General features: G+C 44.6%; 4 protein-coding genes across 5 annotated transcripts; 1 reads left to right on the top strand and 3 right to left on the bottom strand.

Annotated features, from left to right (window-relative positions):
- On the bottom strand, nucleotides 1–5,459 carry scd (stearoyl-CoA desaturase (delta-9-desaturase)). Of its 2 annotated transcripts, none has more exons than XM_062413758.1 (7): nucleotides 5,313–5,459; nucleotides 5,033–5,134; nucleotides 4,492–4,760; nucleotides 3,364–3,494; nucleotides 3,053–3,258; nucleotides 2,420–2,652; nucleotides 1–2,127 (listed from the first exon to the last, which is right to left on the bottom strand). In XM_062413758.1, the coding sequence occupies exons 3-7, from the start codon at nucleotides 4,736–4,738 to the stop codon at nucleotides 1,928–1,930; spliced, it is 1,017 nt and encodes a 338-aa protein (XP_062269742.1). In that variant the 5' UTR covers nucleotides 4,739–4,760; nucleotides 5,033–5,134; nucleotides 5,313–5,459; the 3' UTR covers nucleotides 1–1,927. The 2 variants fall into 2 exon arrangements, with proteins under 2 accessions (XP_062269742.1, XP_062269741.1); XM_062413757.1 differs by lacking the exon at nucleotides 5,313–5,459 and adding an exon at nucleotides 5,279–5,304.
- Nucleotides 5,460–5,898: 439 nt separating this feature from the next.
- On the top strand, nucleotides 5,899–11,515 carry dnajb12b (DnaJ heat shock protein family (Hsp40) member B12b). Its single transcript, XM_062413759.1, has 9 exons — nucleotides 5,899–6,894; nucleotides 8,053–8,230; nucleotides 8,317–8,462; nucleotides 8,540–8,713; nucleotides 9,156–9,226; nucleotides 9,407–9,516; nucleotides 9,862–10,034; nucleotides 10,192–10,308; nucleotides 10,415–11,515. Exons 1-9 carry the CDS (start codon nucleotides 6,762–6,764, stop codon nucleotides 10,432–10,434), a joined length of 1,122 nt encoding a protein of 373 aa, XP_062269743.1. The 5' UTR covers nucleotides 5,899–6,761; the 3' UTR covers nucleotides 10,435–11,515.
- Nucleotides 11,516–11,971: 456 nt separating this feature from the next.
- Nucleotides 11,972–14,129, bottom strand: ddit4 (DNA-damage-inducible transcript 4). Its single transcript, XM_062378440.1, has 3 exons — nucleotides 13,968–14,129; nucleotides 13,563–13,766; nucleotides 11,972–13,087 (listed from the first exon to the last, which is right to left on the bottom strand). Exons 2-3 carry the CDS (start codon nucleotides 13,738–13,740, stop codon nucleotides 12,588–12,590), a joined length of 678 nt encoding a protein of 225 aa, XP_062234424.1. The 5' UTR covers nucleotides 13,741–13,766; nucleotides 13,968–14,129; the 3' UTR covers nucleotides 11,972–12,587.
- A 1,396-nt stretch (nucleotides 14,130–15,525) lies between these two features.
- On the bottom strand, nucleotides 15,526–18,672 carry anapc16 (anaphase promoting complex subunit 16). The gene is made up of 4 exons (XM_062414072.1): nucleotides 18,521–18,672; nucleotides 18,169–18,322; nucleotides 16,295–16,369; nucleotides 15,526–16,198 (listed from the first exon to the last, which is right to left on the bottom strand). The coding sequence occupies exons 2-4, from the start codon at nucleotides 18,308–18,310 to the stop codon at nucleotides 16,089–16,091; spliced, it is 327 nt and encodes a 108-aa protein (XP_062270056.1). The 5' UTR covers nucleotides 18,311–18,322; nucleotides 18,521–18,672; the 3' UTR covers nucleotides 15,526–16,088.
- Nucleotides 18,673–18,782: the final 110 nt, after the last annotated feature.

The raw sequence follows: 18,782 nt of genomic DNA on the forward strand, positions 1-18,782 counted from the left end.
TTGAAAATATCGTGACTTTTATTTCAGAATAGGATACAGTTTAGATTTGACATGATCTTTCAGACTGACAACCTCTCCATCCTCCGGGTCCTTTAGGAAAAACCAGATAGAGGGAGTTGTTGGCATGTGTGGAGATATTTCTGATGACAGCACCCGTTTGTTTGCAGGTTTTTAGAGTGAGATGCTGTGAGAGCACAGTTGGCACATCCAGCAGGGGAACCATGTTTTGCAAGTTTAATCTCATGATAAAACACTGTGTTAAATTTGAATCAGATCAATTTGCATTCACAATACCGTAATGTTGTCATGCTGCCTCAATTGAATAAAAAAATGATAAAAACAGGTAATAATGTTGGACCTGGTGCGTCAGCCTGTAAACATGGACCTTAGTCGGGTTTTATATCTCTATCTGACAGGACATATATATATATATATTTATATGTATATATAAGGCATTAAGTTGTATGCTGACTCTTCGAGGGGGGGGGGGGGATAAAAGTACATATGTGCTCCAATTTGGTATTTTTTATATTTAAAAGACAGTCATCCAATTCTTGCAAAGCAGAAACAGGTTCGGGTTAGAGCAATATTCTTTTGAGTCAATAAGAAATATTCTAAACCAGAGTAAACACCTGAAATCTGCCGGGAAACCATGGCAACAGCTCTGTTGATCCAAAAAAGCGATGCATCTCCGCGGTTACATCACAAAAATCAGACGCAGCTCTTCCGTCGGTAAAGAAAACAACACCTCACTACAAACACCTACTACGGTATATCGTCATGCATGGGGTGGCATGATGTTTCACAACGCCAGAGCTGTCACATGACCGGGCTGCTGCTGCTACGTCGACCAATGAGACGTCTGCGGCAGGTGTTTGTGGACAAAGGAGGAACATGTCGAATACCACAGAAAGACATGTAAAAAAAAAAAAAATACTTCAACAACGAATTTTAGAGAAGCAATATTGACTCAGCTTGCTGGATGGAGATGGTTAAGAATGAGTCAGTCGACAACAGGCACGCTCTTGTTATGCAACCATCAAAAACACACAACACATTGCATGGTTCTTAGGTAAAATAACATTTATCTTTTACTATTAATATTTATTGGCAGTTTTTTTAAGATTGTCTCCAATTACTACACAGACTAAAGAAAGCATTAGTCCTTTTCGAAGTTCTGCTTTCCGCAGAGAACCACCCAGTTAGAAAGAAACAAACCACATGACTGAGGTTTCTGTTCACTTTTTGGCAATCTGGTTGTCAAGTCGTAAAGAGATGGTCTGGGTTCCCTCAGTCATCCACAGGTGCCATATTTCATGAAAGCCAGCAACTTTGTTTCAACAAAACAAATGTGATTTTAACTCTCTTTAAACTTTGACACATCTTTAAGAGTGCTCCAAATCTTAATTGAAATCAGAACTGTAAAAATCTGATGTAAACCGTCAACAAAGGCAAAAGTATCACAACCTATCGAATAAAATGTTGTTTCCTTTTTTGTTACGGCACTTCTCATCCATTTTGATTAATAATTGAGTAAAATCTACATAAAAATGGCTACATGACTGATCTTGCATGAGGAAATGCACACCAAAGTGGCAAAACAGCAGAGAATGAAGTTGACTTTTAAAACTTATCAACTTCAAATCTAAAACAACTTTGCAAGACCTTGGCCCGACTGAACAATACAGAAACTGAGGGCCAAGAGCTTAGCAACACGTGTTTTTTTTTTTTTTTTTTAAATCTGACTTGAACAATTTGTTAAGTTACAGCTACAAAAAACCACAAAAACAAGCAAAATGTGGTCAAGGCCCTCATGAAGCTGACGTTCATCCTCTGAGGATGAGAAATGTATAGCTGTCAAAGACTGGGAAGCTTCTTCTTCTCTCTCGGTTGTTTTCTCCTCGAAGCTGACCGCGGCGCAGCGATCTTAGCCACTCCGGTGGCTCCCGTCTCCGGTGCGCTGCGCACGCGCCAGGATCAGCTCGTTGGACACTCTCTTGCGGTCCTTGGCCAGACCCAAGAAGCACATGAAGTCGATGAAACACGTGGTAAGGTTCAACTTGCAGCCGAACTCGCTGGTTGCATAGTCATAGGGGAACGTGTGGTGGTAGTTGTGATATCCTTCACCTGTAAAGTACGGGAAACAGAGGTGAGCACTTCAGACTGAAGACAGACGTTTCCACTGATTTAGGACCAGTTAATTGAAAATGTCACCAAACATGTAATGGCAAATACACTTAACAACTTCGATGTGATTAAATCCAACAAAGAGATTATGCTATGTCAAGATAAAAGTGCACAAATGTACTTTACTCTACATTTTGGCAAAACCTAATGAGAGTAAAGTTCTCGTAAAGCTCGACAGAGACTTGCAGCAGGTTTTGAAATGAGATCCCACTTTTGACGTGTTTCTCCGTACCTATAGCGCTGAACGTGACAAACTTGTTTTCCCTGGGGTTGATGCCCTGGTCATAGGGCCTGTTCCCCCACATGTGCGCGGCACTGTTCACGAGCCAGGTGGAGTTCAGCACCAGCGTGTACCTCAGCAGCGCCGGGACAAAGTAGGCCACCCACAGGGACTCCCCCCACAGGTACCACGGCACGAACATGGGGATGAAGAAGCACATGAGCACCACTGACAGCTTGTAGTAGCTGTGAGGGAGAAACAGAGGGCGGAGATGGAAAGAATGGAGGTCAGTATTTACTCAGTGTGACATAACCATGGAAAAAAAAAGTGCGCTGCTCGGCAGACATGCTCACACCCTAACTTTCCTTCACATGACAGAGTGACTGTTGGCAGATCTCTAAGTGCATGAATGACATGTTGGTAATTGTCACCTGGTTAAACCAGAATGTCTAATTTAACCTGCACTGCTTCAGTGACCCGTATTCCTATGTAGGTGAAGTTTACGCTGTGACTTTGAGACAATGGTTCCAGTCAAATACACCTGACAAAAGTCTAAAGTTCTTTTTTTTTTTTCTTTTCTTTTACAATTATATTTTTTACTATATCTACTAGTGTAAAAATAGATCATTCACTGAAGTGACTTACTTTCTCTGAAACATAACGACTTTGTCGGCCTGCAGGTCAGTGAGCTCCAGCTTGCGTCCCTTCTCGATGACGTCCGGGTGTTTGCGGAGCATCAACCAGCCGATGTGAGAGAAGAAGAAGCCTCGGACGGCGTTGTGAGGATCCGCGTCCGTCTCTGAATACTTGTGGTGAACCCTGTGGTCCCGGGCCCATTCATAGATATCATTCTGAGGGTTATAAGTTAAGACGTAGATTACACACAGTGAAGGACACAACATGGTATTTACACTGTAATGAATGTGTGTGCCTGTGGAGCTGTTAAATTCAGGTACCTGAAATGCCATGGAGTTAGCTAAACTAAGAAAGATCTTGAGGGGTGTGGAGGCCTTGTAGGATCTGTGGCTCCACAGGCGATGAGCTCCTGCAGTTACTCCCAGAGCACTTACAACAAAACAAAGTACGGCTGTGGAAAGAAATGCAAAAGACAAATTAGTTTGACCACGTTATGCTGATCTGATCCCGACAAAGAACTGATACTGCTCATTGCAAAGTCTGTGAATCACCTTGTAGCTTATAAAACCTTTAATGTTAGTTGAAGGCAACAAATCAGTGAATTCACACCCAAAAGCTTAAATGTTAATGTTTAAAATCCACCTTTGACTGGTCTGTACTCGCCTGCTTGTTTCACAAGACAATGCATCTATTCCACTCTCGTGTAATTGCATCATATCAGAGGGTGACTGGACGAATTAAACCATTTGATGATTGCATCTCTGACATGTATGATGAAACTGGAGGCATTCCAATCTACCCACGAGTCCAGCCTCTTTGCTCTAATGAAAAACCTACATCTCAATATATGTTATAACCAATATATATGCTGTTGTATAGCTGCAATTAAATGTTTTTTATTATAATTTCACTTGCAGATTCCTTTCAAGAATAATCCATTTGACAGGTACTTCCCACAATTCCCCCGATTATTTTCCAGACTAATAAGTTTGATTTGTAATCGATTCCCCACGGCCATCGATCAATTCACAAAGAAGTTGCTGGATTGTTTCCTGCTGATCGACTGAGCAACCAATCAGGTCGTCTCTTCTGTGCTGTTACTTAACAGCAGCTCTCTGTTCCCCGTGTAGCAGCGGCAGCAACATTCAGACATTACATCTCTGAGGATGTGTGCCTCATCCATACTCCCCCCTACATGCAGGCTACTGGGAGGATTATGCACTGATGTAAGCGACCGTGTTTTTGCATGCAGACACCAGTGGTGTGAGAGAGGGAGAGAGAGAGAGAGAGAGAGAGAGAGAGAGGGAGAGAGAGAGAGAGAGAGAGAGTGGGCAGGGCTGCTGACATAACAGCCGAGGAGATGTAACACTGAGAGAATGAAAGCCCCCCCCCCCCCCCCCCCCCCCACACCCCCTGCCCAGTAACAGGTAGAAGTGTTGTGCACTTACACCAGAGCAAGGTCAGGGGGGATGCTGAGGGGATGAGGAGGACGCCGTACGCGGCGGCTAGATGCAGGACGGTCATCAGGACGACGTTCCTCCACACGATGACCCTGGGGGGTTTGGGCCCCTCTTTCTCTTTGTACGTGTGATCCACGGTGTCTTCCCTGGGGGGCTCCGGGGGGGCGCTGCTCCCGCTGCCGGACGTGCGCCGCTGCTGCAGCGGCTTCTTCTCCAAAGCCTCCGCCTCCGTCATCGTGGCTGCGGTTGTGGCGATGCTGTGACACGGAGGGGAGAGAGAGAGAAAGAGAGAGAGAGACGTCGGTTGAGCCTCAAACACCATCCAAACACAGTGTTACAATAAATGCGTCCATCTTTAAATCATTATTATTGTTATTAATAAAGCTATCCAGGGTAGCTAGCTAGCTGCGTGGATGTGGCGATGATGCTCCTGACTTCTCTGACGACACTCGCCGGCGGTTGCGTAACGCAGATGTTACACCTGTGGAAAAAACGTAGGGATGAGCGGCGGAGAGAAAGAACAACTCACCGATAGACGACAGACGAGTGGGGATGCGTTTTCTCTCTTTCACCGGGAGGGAACGGCGGACACGGGGCGGCCTGGCGAGTTGCACGCGGAGCTCCAGCAGCTCTGAAGGGGGAGAGAGAAGCTAGTCAGCGCCGTCGCAGCAGAGAATCAATGGGAACCGGGGCTGGAGGTGCGAGTGGCCAATCAGCGCGCAGTACTCGCCTCAGCCCCGGCCTCTGATTGGCCGGCTGTTTATCTGCTGTTCACCTTTTATTCATTGCGCGGCCAGATGTATATTTACCTCCGCTCGACGGCAGCAGCTGGACCGCCGTCTAGACACGCAGTGACTTCACCGTGGGTCCGATCGCGCGTGGATCTGGAGTCACGGTCACATGAGCAAGCGTTAAAACAAATAAGTAATCATGTGGCACTGAGAGACATGTTGGGTAATGGCTGTTCTAGTTGCCGCTCTTACAGGAAACCTCTGCCCGCCCACAGATAGAACACAGCTGTGGCACGTCACCCTCACCCCACCAATGCAAATACAGAAAATCCCCAAAGTGATGATATGTTAAACTGTTATATAGACACACGTGTTCTATAGGTGCTGGGTTGATATTTGAAGCGAAAACAAGTAAATAGAACCTCTTCAGCAAAAACAATAAAATGAGGCTGTCTGCTAAATAGGGCCCGTGCACCGATCAGTGGAAAGCCCTACTGAAAGTGTACTGTTTTTTCTCCAGGCAAATTGCTTTTTGAGGGCTTTAATGTGCTCAAATTGTTACCAAAGTTTAGTGGTGAGAATTTATGTATTCTGGAGTAAGTTTAAATGGGCGTGGCAAAATGGCTCAACAGCGCGCCCTGGAACGCAACTTTCATTTTATTTTTCCAGAGATATCAACTTGCAGATTATTTTCCAGAGTGACAGACTTGCTAATTATTTTACCTTAAGCATTGTTACGTTCTCTTTATTTTACAGATTGTTCATGAATCTCTACTAAAAAGGAACGTGAATGATTTTCATTCAAGTGGTGAATTACAGACTCAAGGCTATGGACTAACTTCTTGGTTTGTGAAGACTGTTTGCAAACCAAATTACAAGGGACAATAAAGACCGCCCTTTACCCTTAACCTTACTATTTATTCCAAATGGTATAAATAGTCTATTAACTGAGTCATGGGTTGATCCGGGCCCTGGGGCCTGTGCATAGTTCAGATAGTGCAGAGTCTGTTGTGGTTTGAAATGGCTGTTAACATTTAGTAGTTTAATAAATCAGAAAGACCTGAAAGAAAATGACTGAGGAAAATATCAGACGAGATGAAACAGTTTGGAACGAAAAGTTGGAACATTTCACATAACAGATTCATGACCTGTGAAAAAGGGGAAAGGACTCAATATGCATTGACTTGATATTTTTATTTGAAATAAAAAACTTAACCAAGAAGAGAACTCGTGTTGCTGCCCACTCACGATCACTCCTCAGCGACCAATCAGAGGGCTCATCTGAAAACAAGCGGTTTGTCTCCATCTAGTGGAGAGACGAGGTGGCGCAGGGAGCGGACGCTGTCATCACATCGCGCACACGGGCTCGAACGTATTTCCAGAGGCTCCCGTCCGACTCCAGCGGCAGCATCACGGCTCTGACGGCTTCATGTCACCGGCCGACGGGATCCGCAGCATCCACATGACGGCATCAGCAGGCGCCTGTATTTACTCCCGCTCCGCGTATCTGCTGCCGCTGCTGCTGCGATGGAGGTGAACAGGGACGAGGCGGAGCGCTGCATCGACATCGCCACTGAGGCGCTGACCGACGAGCAGCCGGAGAAGGCGCAGCGGTTCCTGGAGAAGGCGCAGAGGCTGTTCCCGACCGAGAAGGCCAGGGGTGAGTCAAAATGGCCGAGCTGGAGTAAAGGGAATCAGGGGGGAGCTGGGGAGGGAGGGAGCAGGGGGGTGCACAGCAGCAGCAGCAGCATCATCACCTGCAGCACCACCTGCATCGTCCCGGATGAGCCGGGGCCTCGCGTAGACCCCCCCAGCTGCAGTCCCTGTGTGCACACAGCAGATGGGGTGCTGAAGTGCATCTACAATGAGAGTACCCTGGTGGTAGTTAACTGTACATGAAACAGTACACAGGGAGTCAGTGATGTCACTTTGCAATTGGCTGCTCGTTTTTATTAGCAAGCTAAACCTAGAAAGTCAGTGACTGGGCCAGAAATAAAGCCAGTTGTCTGACAGCCAGTTGTGATATCACATTAGATGAGATGAGATGAGAGGAGATGAGTTTAATGATCCCACCACTGTGAAATAAACCGTGTTGCAGCACCTGCAGAAAAAGGGAATACAGTCACTAAAGGTAATAAATATGCAAGAAATAAAGTATAAACACAAGGAACCACAAAAGATACAAAGTATGTTTATATTTGTATATGTAACAAATGCGTACTGTGCTTATAGAGTTTAAAATGTGTACACAATTGCCTATACACACACACTCCAGCTCCAGACCAAGAGGGAGGATGCAATGAGACACAAGTAGGCCTACACACACTCACACAACCTTCAATCTAAACCTGGTTCCTGTAGCTGCTCAACGAATGTGTGCTAATAAGTGAGGACAAGCCCAAATGTCCTCTCTTAACCAGAATGTCCTCACTCTGCCATGTCTGTCTTTGGTCCTCACAACGGCAGAAGTCGTTTATCCAATTAACCCATCCCCCTATCCACTGTTGGACTGTGGGAGGAAACAAAGGCAGAAGTAGTAAACACAAGTACACACTAAAAATAATGTGGATTGCAAAGATTTGACCTACACATCATCCACAGTCAAAGAAACCTACAATTCATTCTTAGTATTAGTACGCTGAGGCGGCCACAGTTTCTGATATTTCATGGTGTTTCCTTTTAAAGTGTTTCTGGACCTTCCTGGTTAATCTGACCAGATCAGACAGGAAATATCTGCTGTTGTTATCTCCCTATGCAAGTGTGTTGGATGCCTGCATATATGTTAATCCTCACAATGGTGCTTTTGTGTTGGTTCCAGTGCTGCTGGACCTGATAGCGAAGAATGGATTCACACCCAGAGCAGGCGGCCACTCGGACTTCAGTGGGCGCTCGGGGCCTCGACAGCGGCAGACCACCGGTGAAGATGCGAGACCTGAACCAAAACCCTCAGACGCCTCCAAACCCTACACGGCGGACCAGCTGGAGGCCGTGAGGAGGTCAGCCCGACTGATACCGAGTTTACTCTGCGGTCATATGTTCTCCGTTTATATGGAGTCTGATGTGATGTGTTCTTTATTCACAGGATAAAACAATGCAAAGACTTCTATGAAACCCTCGGGGTCCAGAAAGACGCGCCTGAGGACGAACTGAAGCGATCGTACAGAAAACTCGCTTTGAAATTCCATCCAGACAAGAACCACGCTCCAGGGGCCACGGAGGCTTTTAAAGGTAACATGCATTCAACTGTTCTGTTCTCTGTGATGCTCGAAAACACAATTTGACTTTGTGTTTTTCCTTTCCACAAGCTATCGGGAACGCGTACGCCGTCCTGAGTAACGCTGGCAAACGGCAGCAGTACGATCAGTGTGAGGAGGAGAGGCAACATCCGTCCACACACGAACCCAGTCAGGGAAACTTCGAGCCAGACATCTCACCTGAAGACCTCTTCAACATGTTCTTCGGAGGAGGATACCCGTCAAGTGAGTGCCTCTGCTACACTGTGTGCTTTCAGACCATAGGCTGTATAGCAAGAAGGACGACATAACAGGCTCCACAAAAATGAGGCGAAAAAGCATCCATCGCCCCCTGGTGGTCATTAACCCTTCAGCTTCCATGTTAATAGATGGACCAAACGCAAAAGTTGAATTTTATGTTGCTCTCGTCACACAGACTCTGCTCAAGGTGTTTATTTTGGTTTTAATTTGTTAATTGATGCTATAAATACAGGATGAAACTTCATAATCGATAGGCTGACTCACGAAGGTGCGTTCAATTAGATATACGGAATGTTTTGGCTTCATTTCTGGATAGTGGAAGGAAGTGGAGACGTGTTGTCGACTTTTATAAACCGTCTATGTTTCAGTCCAGGTTAAAGAGGTTATGATCTGTATGTTAAGGGCCACATGTGCTTCCTTCATCCAGGTACTGCTAACGTGTACGCTAACGGGCGGATGCGTCCTCCAAGGAGAGAGCGACGAGAGCGACCGCGAGAGGTGAGCTTGATGTTTTTTCCTTTCTAGACCCTGCTGCCTGCAGACGTGATGTAATGTAACTATTCAACAGCAGGGGGAGACCTTGAGTCATCTGTGATTTTTTTTTACCTCTGCAACGTTCAAGTGTCTGTTTTTTTAAAAGCAGAGAGAGGTTGGAATGATGTCATGTTTCCTCTGCAGGGGGGACTCGCTCTCTTCGTGCAGGTCATGCCCATCCTCATCCTGGTTATTGTGTCGGCACTCAGTCAGATCATGGTCAACACCCCCCCCTACAGCCTCAGCTTCAGGCCGTGAGTTTGATTGTTCGATTTTCATGCAGTTTTTGAACAAAAGCAATTTGAAATATTGTGTTACTAGTTGTTTTGCAGCCTCAGATCTATTATGACTTGTCTGTTTTGGAAAGAACGGTTCCATACCGCCTCCTCAGGATTTTCTGGCTCTGTGTGTCTGGCCTCTCTCCACATTTCTCTCCTGCCTTTGTGTCCCTGATCCACTTCTGTCATTTCTGGCCCGTACTCCAGCCGTTATCATCATCAGAGTCGTGCTCACAGAGACAGACGGTGCCAGGCCTGTCAGCCTTGTCATCGCCGGTCACGTGTGACATCGCTCACACTTTTGTCCTTTCTCCCGTGCAGGTCAGCAGGCTACACTCAGAAGAGGCTAACCGAGCACCTGAAGGTGCCATATTACGTGGGGGATCAGTTCTCCAAAGAGTTTACGGGGATGAATCGGAGGAATTTAGAGCGTTCGGTGGAGGACGATTATATTTCCAACCTTCGCAACAATTGTTGGAAGGAGAAACAACAAAGTATGTGTGCCAGTAGAACGAATCAGGCTGATTTATTTATTAAGCTGCGCATATTGACTGTTTGTTCTGCCAGTTCTGGGCAAAGGATTAAAAAAACATATTCTGTTTTTTTATCACTCCCTCCTCTCTTCTGTCTTTCATGAATCGTTTCCTGCAGAGGAAGGCATGTTGTACAGAGCTCGCTACTTTGGAGACTCGGATCTGTACCAAAGGGCGCAGAGGGCTCGCACTCCGAGCTGCGTCAAGCTGTCCGAGATCACGGCGTCACAACACGGTTGAAGCTGCTTTCATATTCAAACACAAGTATCCAGAATCAAACCGAAAACCTTTTGTACAGAGGCCACCTGCATATTCATTCATTGTTTTCTTGTCGTCTCTAGGTTTCCCTAATCAATACTGAGGTTTGCTGGCTGTAAATAGACGAGCTTTACTATCTGGAGACGACTCAACGAGCAACACAAACAAACCAGCAGCAATCTGCATCGAACTGAACTCAAAAACAAACTGGATGAAACTATGAATTTTATTATGTCAAGTTTAAAATGTAATATTAACATAATGATATGAAAAAGGAAAAGCCACTGAAAACAGCTCGTCCACCTGACAAGACACCGGCCTGGAAAACCTCCACGTCCCAGCTTCGCCTGAAAGCCGTGACCCAGGCCGAGCTCACTTGTTTTTTTTGTCTCCTTCTAAGAATGCAGTATGAACCGCCCCTCATTTCCCTTAAATGCCATCAAGCTGCATAGATATATTTTCTCTAATGTGCCTGGTTTGTTTCACACCAGGATCGATAAATTATTTCCTGGGAAAACATCGAAAAATGTAAATTCCTGCATCTTGATTTTCTGGATCTGCACAAAAAATTCACTGCATTGGATTAAACATAAGCTCCTCAGCGGATGTAACCAGAGAGGGGGGGTGGGGTTACATGCTATATGGATGTTATATATGTAGCAGCTGATTAGATACCACAGCCAACGCTTCCTCTGTCATTTTCAACAGTCAAATCAGCCCAGGGGAGGAGTCGGGGCTGGAGTTTTGCTTGTTTGACTTTAAATGCACATTGTGAAACTATGCAGGGATAATGTGAAACCTCTAATGAATACACACTCATGTCTAAGGTTTGTCGAGACATGTGAAAACTGAGATCTGTCATCTTTTTCTGCTGTTAGTGTGTCTGTGTGTGTGTGAGAGAGAGATAACAACTATGAAATGTCCCTTTACACTTTGCCTCCTTTAATTATATGAAGGATAGAGTGATATAATGTACTGTAAACGCCAAGAGTGAGAGAGGTGCCTACCCACAGAGAGGGGCTTTCACAGGTTTTATTGTTGGAGTGTACTGTCCCATCTGATGTTCATCTTTTTGTTCATAGAATGCTATTTATTATCTGTTTTAATTTTTTGTTAAGAACAGATTATGACACAGAACCTTTTTCCACCATGTTTTTAGTCCCGGATGAACAATAAATGTGGATGCTTGAAACGTGTGGGACGCGACTCATTTCTCCAGAGCAGAATGTGGAAACAAAGGCTTGAGTCAGCACTAAACTCTGGCTGGCTCAGGGGCTGGAACTGGGAACTGGGAACATGGCTCAGTGCACGTTCACGTTTTGGGCGACGTGCAGAATGTCCCCGGCTGTTTTTGGAAGTGGTTGCGAAATTTACTTCCACACTTTTTGTCGTTGTGCATGATATGTCTGGTTCAGCTGAAGTTCATGACGAAATGGCTGAACATTATTCCTCACTTCAAATAGGCTAGTTCTAGTTTCATAAATGTTCTACGACTGTTTACTCAGCACAATGGAGCTAACTCTCCATTGCTTATATATAATAATGAATTTACACAATTACCATAGGAAACACGAACCAGGATGTAAAACTGCAAACTAGATGTGACCGGGTTCATGAAATAAGCCGACAGAGAAGAGAGCTGTAAAAAAAATAATTTATTTGCGATCATGAAAAATACAAACTCAGTGCAATGTTATGAGTATTTGAATATCAAATAAATAAAGTTAAAAGCAGGACAGGGCTACACAGATACAGGATCAAGTTACATTGGAATCATTCGCCACAGCTTCACACATATACTGCACAAGGCAAGCACTGGTAGTCCTTTGTTTCAGTCACTATAAAAAGGTCCCTAATGGTTTGCTTATGGTATAATTCATCACGTACAATCATGTAACTGCTTTGTGAAAAAAAAAACAAAAAAAACAATGGGTTTCAATGAATATAACCATAGAGCTAGCTGCCATCATGTGGTTTCAATAGAAACTGAGGTTCACACTTTAATACTTGCAAAATAATGCTATTAACCATATATTGCATGATAGTTACATGTTGCAATTGAAAATATGACAATGTCGATGAGGAGCAACATCCGCTCACGTACCATAACCTTCGACTGCCGTACAGTTGAGTCATCATCATGACTAAGTGCTTCCTCGCACCTTACGCAGAAGGCATTACACACACAGTAAGAGTACTGAGGCTCTTCTGAGAGATTTACTGGGCATTTCTAAGAATGAGGATCCCTTGCATTTCTCAACATTCCTCAATGAGCAGTTCTTCAGAACAATACAGTTTCTTCTTAATCACGCGGAAACCAGTCCGAAGTTTAATCTCTTGTCTCACTACTGGAGCGGAGGGAGACTTTGTGCTAAAAAGTCCTTGGATCTTGGGCCACAGCCCGTCCGACTCCAGCCTCAACACCAGAGTCAGCTGGAAGGTGGGGACCAGGTAGGGGTCTACGGACAGCTGCCCCATGCTCTCACAGATGGCCCCGTGCTCCACACACAGGTCAATGAGGGCCCCCCTCAGGCCGCAGGGCTCGCTGGCCGCCAGGTGAAGGAGCTCCTGCCCGATGTGCTCCAGGAGTTTCTCCGGGATGAGCAGTTTGGTGCAGCGCAGGGCGCAGTCAGAGTCTTTGGCTTCTCGCAGGCTGGCTTCTATGAGTTCCACTACGTCCTTCAGGATGGTCTCCTCCATCGGGTCATAAAACAGGTCCTCATCGGAGGGGGAGAGGTCACTGGAGATGTCAGAGCCTGTAGTGAAGAAACCCTGGGTTAGAACTGGAACCAGGCATCGAGAAAATAATGAAATCCACATCTGACAAAAAGATTTCAAGAAGGGCTGGGCGATATTTAACCAAAAGTTCTATAGAGAAAATAAACTTTATTCATATAGCACCTTTAAAAAACGGTGTTAACAAAGAGTTTTGGTAGACAAAGGATACTCAGGGGAACACTGGTAAACACATTTTTAGATTAAAGCAATACAAAGATACTCAGATGACTTCAAATATTCAATATTACAGCATTATAATTATTTATTTTAAGTTTAAAAAAACACATTTTTGCTCCTAAGATAAAGTTGTGGTTTTAATCACTTTACCAGCAGTATGCACCATGCACACGTCATATAATGGGACTTTGGAGGAAAATAGAATTGCACTAATCATAGATATGGTTTTATCATCGCCCAGCCATTGTTCCTGGATGCCTCTGCAGCACTGCTCACCTGAGTCTGACAGATCGCTCCTGCTTCCATTGTTGTAGCCCAGGTCCAGGCTGCTGCTGCTGCTTCCAGATGCGCTGAAGTCGGCGAGTCGCTGCACCAGTTTGCCCCAGGACAGCCTCCTGTCCACCGGGGAGTGGGGGGAGCCGCTGGCCTCGCTGGGTGCACAGAGAGCAGGCATGTCTGTCCTCTTCTCTGGTCGGATCGCTAACCAGGAGAAACAAAGACAACAGGTCAGTGAAGTCAAACTTGCAGCGAGTCGCTGACAGAGAAAAGCAGTACAGTTGAAGCAGAGCTATCCTCAGACATCTTTGTTCAGAAGTAGCCAGCAGGTAGTTGAGAAGCTGTTTAATCTGGAAAAACGAGCTAACAAGTGCAGAAAACCAGCCATTGTGACCCAATACTTACAGCTTGTGTTAAGACGACGCTGTGTGAGTCCGTTGTGTTCTTCAGGTTGCTTATTTCCACGGTTATTGTCTCGCAAAACAACAATCTGCTGTCTCCTGTGACTCCTCTGTTCCTCATCAGCTGTCCGAGCTCCCAGATCCGTCCTGCAACAATGCTTATATACTGCCTGCCGGGCCACGCCCCCCGCCTCCCGGGCCAGCCAATCAAAAAGAGAGGCACGCCATCTGACCCAGTGTCCTGCCTGGTAACATAGAGAAGGAGAGAAAAACAGCAAGAGGAGGAGGAGGAGGAGGGGGGGTTTGAGGGGGATGGTGGGGATGAAGAGCAGATCCCAGTGTGGAAATGTACAGAGACTTGCCTGCATCAGATTGTGTTGCAGCTCTTTGTTGTTTCATGTATCCCACCACCTCAGCAGGGGTGACTATATGTGCTGTTGTGTGTCTTTGTGTGTCTGTGTGCAGCCTCACTGCTGACAGCCTGGAACAGAGTCCAGCCGGCAGCAGGCAGAACTCAGCCTGATCAGTGTTGCAGTGCACATTACGTCACTTGTTTTGCAGAAGCATTACATCAGATTTCTCTCAGCAGCCACACAGGGGTGCAAACAACAAGATCTGCTGCATAGTGCAACACTGCGTAAATGATACAGCGGCAATAACATGATAGTGTGCCCTGTAAAGCTATGTGACAGCTCTTTGTCCTCAGATGGAACAAAGACTACACGCAGAGCAGTGGGAACACAGTGCAGTATCTATCAATTAGTTATCTTGCCCTTGTTGTTCACCCCGACTTGAGGTAGAGGCACAAGCAAACAGCAGGCACAGTGGCAATGTGCACAGCTCATTGCACAAACTGCCTGGTGTTGTGTTCCTCTCTGGCAGGGCCGCACTGTGGCTTACTGCAAGGTTTGCACAGGGGAAACTTTTTGGAGAATCGTCCACATATGTGCTGCATCGCTGCACGTGAGTGGGATGGGCTGTTCTTTTTTGTCAGGGAGGAACTGAAAGACGTAAACACGTGTAGGCACAGTATGTCCTAAAGGGGAGGATGCTGTGGGTTTTGTCGTCACAAAGTTTGGGTGGGGGAGGAAAAAAGTTGGTTCCCTTTTGTTTTTCATCCGACGGGACGAAGGGGACAGGCAGCTCTTGGAAAGCACACACACTTGTAAAAGTTACAGTAGTTCCAAGAAAGTTGTGTCGTAAAGTGAGCTGTTGTTCAAGAAGGAATTTTGAGCTGCAGCTGTATAAAAAGGTGTGGCCTGTCAGGCTCAGGGCTTTCAGACATTTACACTGAACAGGACATTCTGTACGTGCCCTCCGCTCATTTGTTTAAAAAAACACTCAACTCGCTGAGCAAAACACTGAGATCTGCATCTTTCCTCGCTGAACACACACGGCAGGGACGTGACACTGAATCCATCACATCCATTAGTGTCAGGCTTCAGCTCGTTCAGTTGACGGAAAAACATTAAAAAACAAACAACATGCAAATTGGATCTATCCCCCTCTAGTCTGGGACAAACTACACAACACAGAGAAAACAAACAGAAACAGAGCCAGGACATGTCGAAGTGAGCCTTTATTTACAAGCTTTCTTTGTTTTTCGCAGAGAGCGAGCAGCGACCAGGATCCACACAGAGAGGAGGCTGGACTGAACAGGCACCAGGTTTTCAGATTCATGAGTTACAGAGCAGCCAAGTGGAAAAACAACGTCTCACTTCAAGGGATTTATTACGCTAGCAAAGATAGCTTTCTTATCTCAGCTTTAGAGCAGAGGAGACTGGCAACACTTTATTAGCTTAAACCAGTTGAAAAGTATTAACAATCTATTACAAAAGTTGAATTTGTTATGGTATTATAGAAGATTTGAAGTTGAGAAGAGTTTATCTAAATATGCAGGGATGAATAGAACAAGTTGCTTTACAAGTAATAAGTAAACCATGTTCATACAATAAAAGGAGTGATAAAATATTACATCTCACATCGTATATCTCCAGGTAACATTTTCAAACATAAACCCATAAAAAGGAGGGATATAATTCATTAACTGGAAAAAAAAGTAGCTGCTTCCCTTTTCCTTATATTTGGCTGATTTGTTAACCGAAGGCATCAGGGTCATCTTTACTTAAGACGGTGTAAATCCCAGCAGCTGTTCTATTGGTTTGTATCGCCACTCGTCCGCTTCCAGCTCCTCCACCAAGCTCGCCAGCTTCTCCATTCGAGACACTTGTTGATCTGGGGGAATGTAAGACAGTGGGCCAGTCAGTGTAATGGTCTTTATTGGAGCATGCAAATTCAAAAGAAAATCTGCATATACGGTTACTGGCTTACCGTGTTTGACCTGTTTCAGTGTTGAGGCCACTTGGTAGCTGAATACAGACTCGCATAAAAATCTATCGGAGCCATCTGAAAAGACACACAAAAAAGTGGAAATTTTAAGATTTCTTCAGAAGATTTAACCGCAGAGTAGGAAAATGAGGCTGTCAAGCTTTTTCAGTAAAAAGACCCATTCAGAGTTATGAAATCGTCAAAAACAAGACAACAAAGAGGAACAGCTTTAGCGTCACTGTGCTCCTATTCATCACTTTGTTGGTTGTTTTTCCAAATTCACGGTGAACTGCTGCCTAAATAATCACGTTAATTAGTGTAGTTTGAGCCGCACAGGCAACAAGGGGGAGTAAAGAGCCAGGTGGCCTTTTGCTCCCATAAACAAATCCTGTGAGCAGGGCAGTGACGAGCCAGTGAATGTGGCACGAGGGCGGATCAGTGGAACTCGGCTGCCGGCTTAAAGCTGGATTTAGGTAAAACAGAGAATAGACACGTTCTAAATAAATGTTTCAAAGTGCGGATTGTCAAAAGCTTTGTGATGAAGAATTATTTAGACCCCGGTTCTGCAACTAATTCAACTTCACAATAATGAAGATTATCAACACAATATCGAAGACGTACTTAAGATCTTTTACTTAATATTGCAGAGCAATAGTAATTTACTCCATCACAAGTAATTTTTTAACCATTAAACTATTTATATGTGTATAAGTATATAAGAGTTTATATATCAAAATAGACTAATAGTACTAAAAGTAGAATAACTCTTTAGGCAGATAATTCCATTAATATAGGCTAGTTTAGCATTATTGGTACATCAATATGTAAATAACTTAAACATTGCTGCTGGTAAACGTAAGGCTAATTACATTAACTTTACTTATCAGAAAGTCACTTGTTCTAGAAAAGCTGTATACAATGTAGTGGAACAAAGACGCCAATAATTCCTCTTAAAAACGTAGTGGACTATCCAATAGAAACACTCGTGCAAAGTACTGGTACCCAATACTAAATAAGAAACAGGATCAAAGGTCACAATTGTGAAATACATTTTCCAACGGGGAATAAAAGCTCTGAAAGTTTCATTCAGAACATAATCTGCAACTCTCTGGAAAAATCATGTTGCATTTGCACCAGAGAAACCAAGTGACTGAACACCAACCTATGTGCCTCGGTTCTCTCTAAGTGAATGTAACCCTATCATTTATTATTTTATTTTATATAATCTTTACTGATCAGATATGATGAAAACTGAAATCTATTTGTCAAGAGAGCACAAAACATTCATGATCAGATATACACAGAATCAGCAAACAGAAATAACACAACAAATTGCAAGAGTCCTTAACCATTATCAAGATAATTAAGTTGTAAAATATCCAATGGGAATGAAGGCCTTCAGTTCAAGAGACAGTTTGAAGCTCATTCCTCTGAAAAACGTGTGTAGCATTAAACCCAGTTGTGTAAAGATGAGTGGGTAGTACCCACTGGGTACATGAGGTGAAATCATTGATGGATCTGGGTTTGTAGATGTTGAAAGAGATGTGGGAACCTAAATACTAGAGCTTTATGAATAAATATGAGACAATAACTAAATTCTAGTCTGTAGAGGAGATCATCCAGTGTTGTGATGCAGGGACCAATGAGGAGTAGGACGTTTGTCGTTGCTGATAAGCGTATACACTATGATAAACAGGGTTTACCTGAAGTAAGGATGGAGCTGAGTGACATTTAGAAAAAGACACAGCCATTAAGTCTTTAATGCTACTTGTCCTTTATGGTTGTATGGTTCAGCTGGAACCACACAACCCCCCTAATCTCCTGCCTAATTGTGAAGATAAGACAGAAAGATGGCCCAAATCAGTGGTGACTCTTACCTTCCATCATCTCTCCTGCACCTTTGGGATATGTGTACAGCACTTTCCTAGGGGGGATGAGCTCTGAGGCGCTGAATCCGGATCCTGTCACCGAGCTGCCGCTGACACCACCCGCGGAGGAGGACGAAGAGGACGCAGCCATCGTGTTAGAAACCTTCAAAACACAAACACGAGGCCCAGTTAGATAAAACAAACCTGTCCATTCTAACGCAAGTGGGAACAATCAGCTGTGAGTGGCTAGCAGGGAAGCTAACGACCCTGCTAACAGCAATAAAGTCAACAACCAGCCGTCATTAGTATCATAAGACACATCACGCGAATATTACGTCTATTTTAAACTATATGAACCAACCGTTGTTATCCAGTTGAATCTGCATTGACTCTAAATCCGCTCAGTTCCTTCTGTTGTTTGTTTGTGTAGTTGTGGTATTACAACCACTTTGCGACACATGCAGCGTTTTACGGTCCTACAGCAGATTTCAAAACTATGCGGATGAAACGCTGCCAAAGCTTTTTTAAGGGAGTGGTCGATCCTCATAACGTGTAGATCTGCTCACGATAAACCAGCGGAAACGCCGACCCAATTGTACGTCACGACGCTGAAGTCAGACTCC

Source organism: Platichthys flesus, chromosome 20 (assembly GCF_949316205.1).
Source record: "Platichthys flesus chromosome 20, fPlaFle2.1, whole genome shotgun sequence".
NCBI classification, from domain to species: domain Eukaryota; kingdom Metazoa; phylum Chordata; class Actinopteri; order Pleuronectiformes; family Pleuronectidae; genus Platichthys; species Platichthys flesus.

Excerpts from the sequence above, each read along its gene's own strand:
- scd (XM_062413757.1), bottom strand. Across the intron at positions 3,259-3,363 it reads CTAACTCCATGGCATTTCAG|AATGATATCTATGAATGGGC; the intron begins GTACCTGAATTT and ends TATAACCCTCAG. Across the intron at positions 2,128-2,419 it reads TGTCACGTTCAGCGCTATAG|GTGAAGGATATCACAACTAC; the intron begins GTACGGAGAAAC and ends CGTACTTTACAG.
- dnajb12b (XM_062413759.1), top strand. The coding sequence starts at position 6,762 with ATGGAGGTGAACAGGGACGAGGCGGAGCGCTGCATCGACATCGCCACT. Across the intron at positions 9,517-9,861 it reads TACAGCCTCAGCTTCAGGCC|GTCAGCAGGCTACACTCAGA; the intron begins GTGAGTTTGATT and ends TCTCCCGTGCAG. Across the intron at positions 10,035-10,191 it reads TTGGAAGGAGAAACAACAAA|AGGAAGGCATGTTGTACAGA; the intron begins GTATGTGTGCCA and ends CGTTTCCTGCAG.
- ddit4 (XM_062378440.1), bottom strand. The coding sequence starts at position 13,740 with ATGCCTGCTCTCTGTGCACCCAGCGAGGCCAGCGGCTCCCCCCACTCC. Across the intron at positions 13,088-13,562 it reads GAGCGATCTGTCAGACTCAG|GCTCTGACATCTCCAGTGAC; the intron begins GTGAGCAGTGCT and ends TCTTCACTACAG.
- anapc16 (XM_062414072.1), bottom strand. The coding sequence starts at position 18,310 with ATGGCTGCGTCCTCTTCGTCCTCCTCCGCGGGTGGTGTCAGCGGCAGC. Across the intron at positions 16,370-18,168 it reads TGCAGGAGAGATGATGGAAG|ATGGCTCCGATAGATTTTTA; the intron begins GTAAGAGTCACC and ends GTGTCTTTTCAG. Across the intron at positions 16,199-16,294 it reads ACTGAAACAGGTCAAACACG|ATCAACAAGTGTCTCGAATG; the intron begins GTAAGCCAGTAA and ends ACATTCCCCCAG.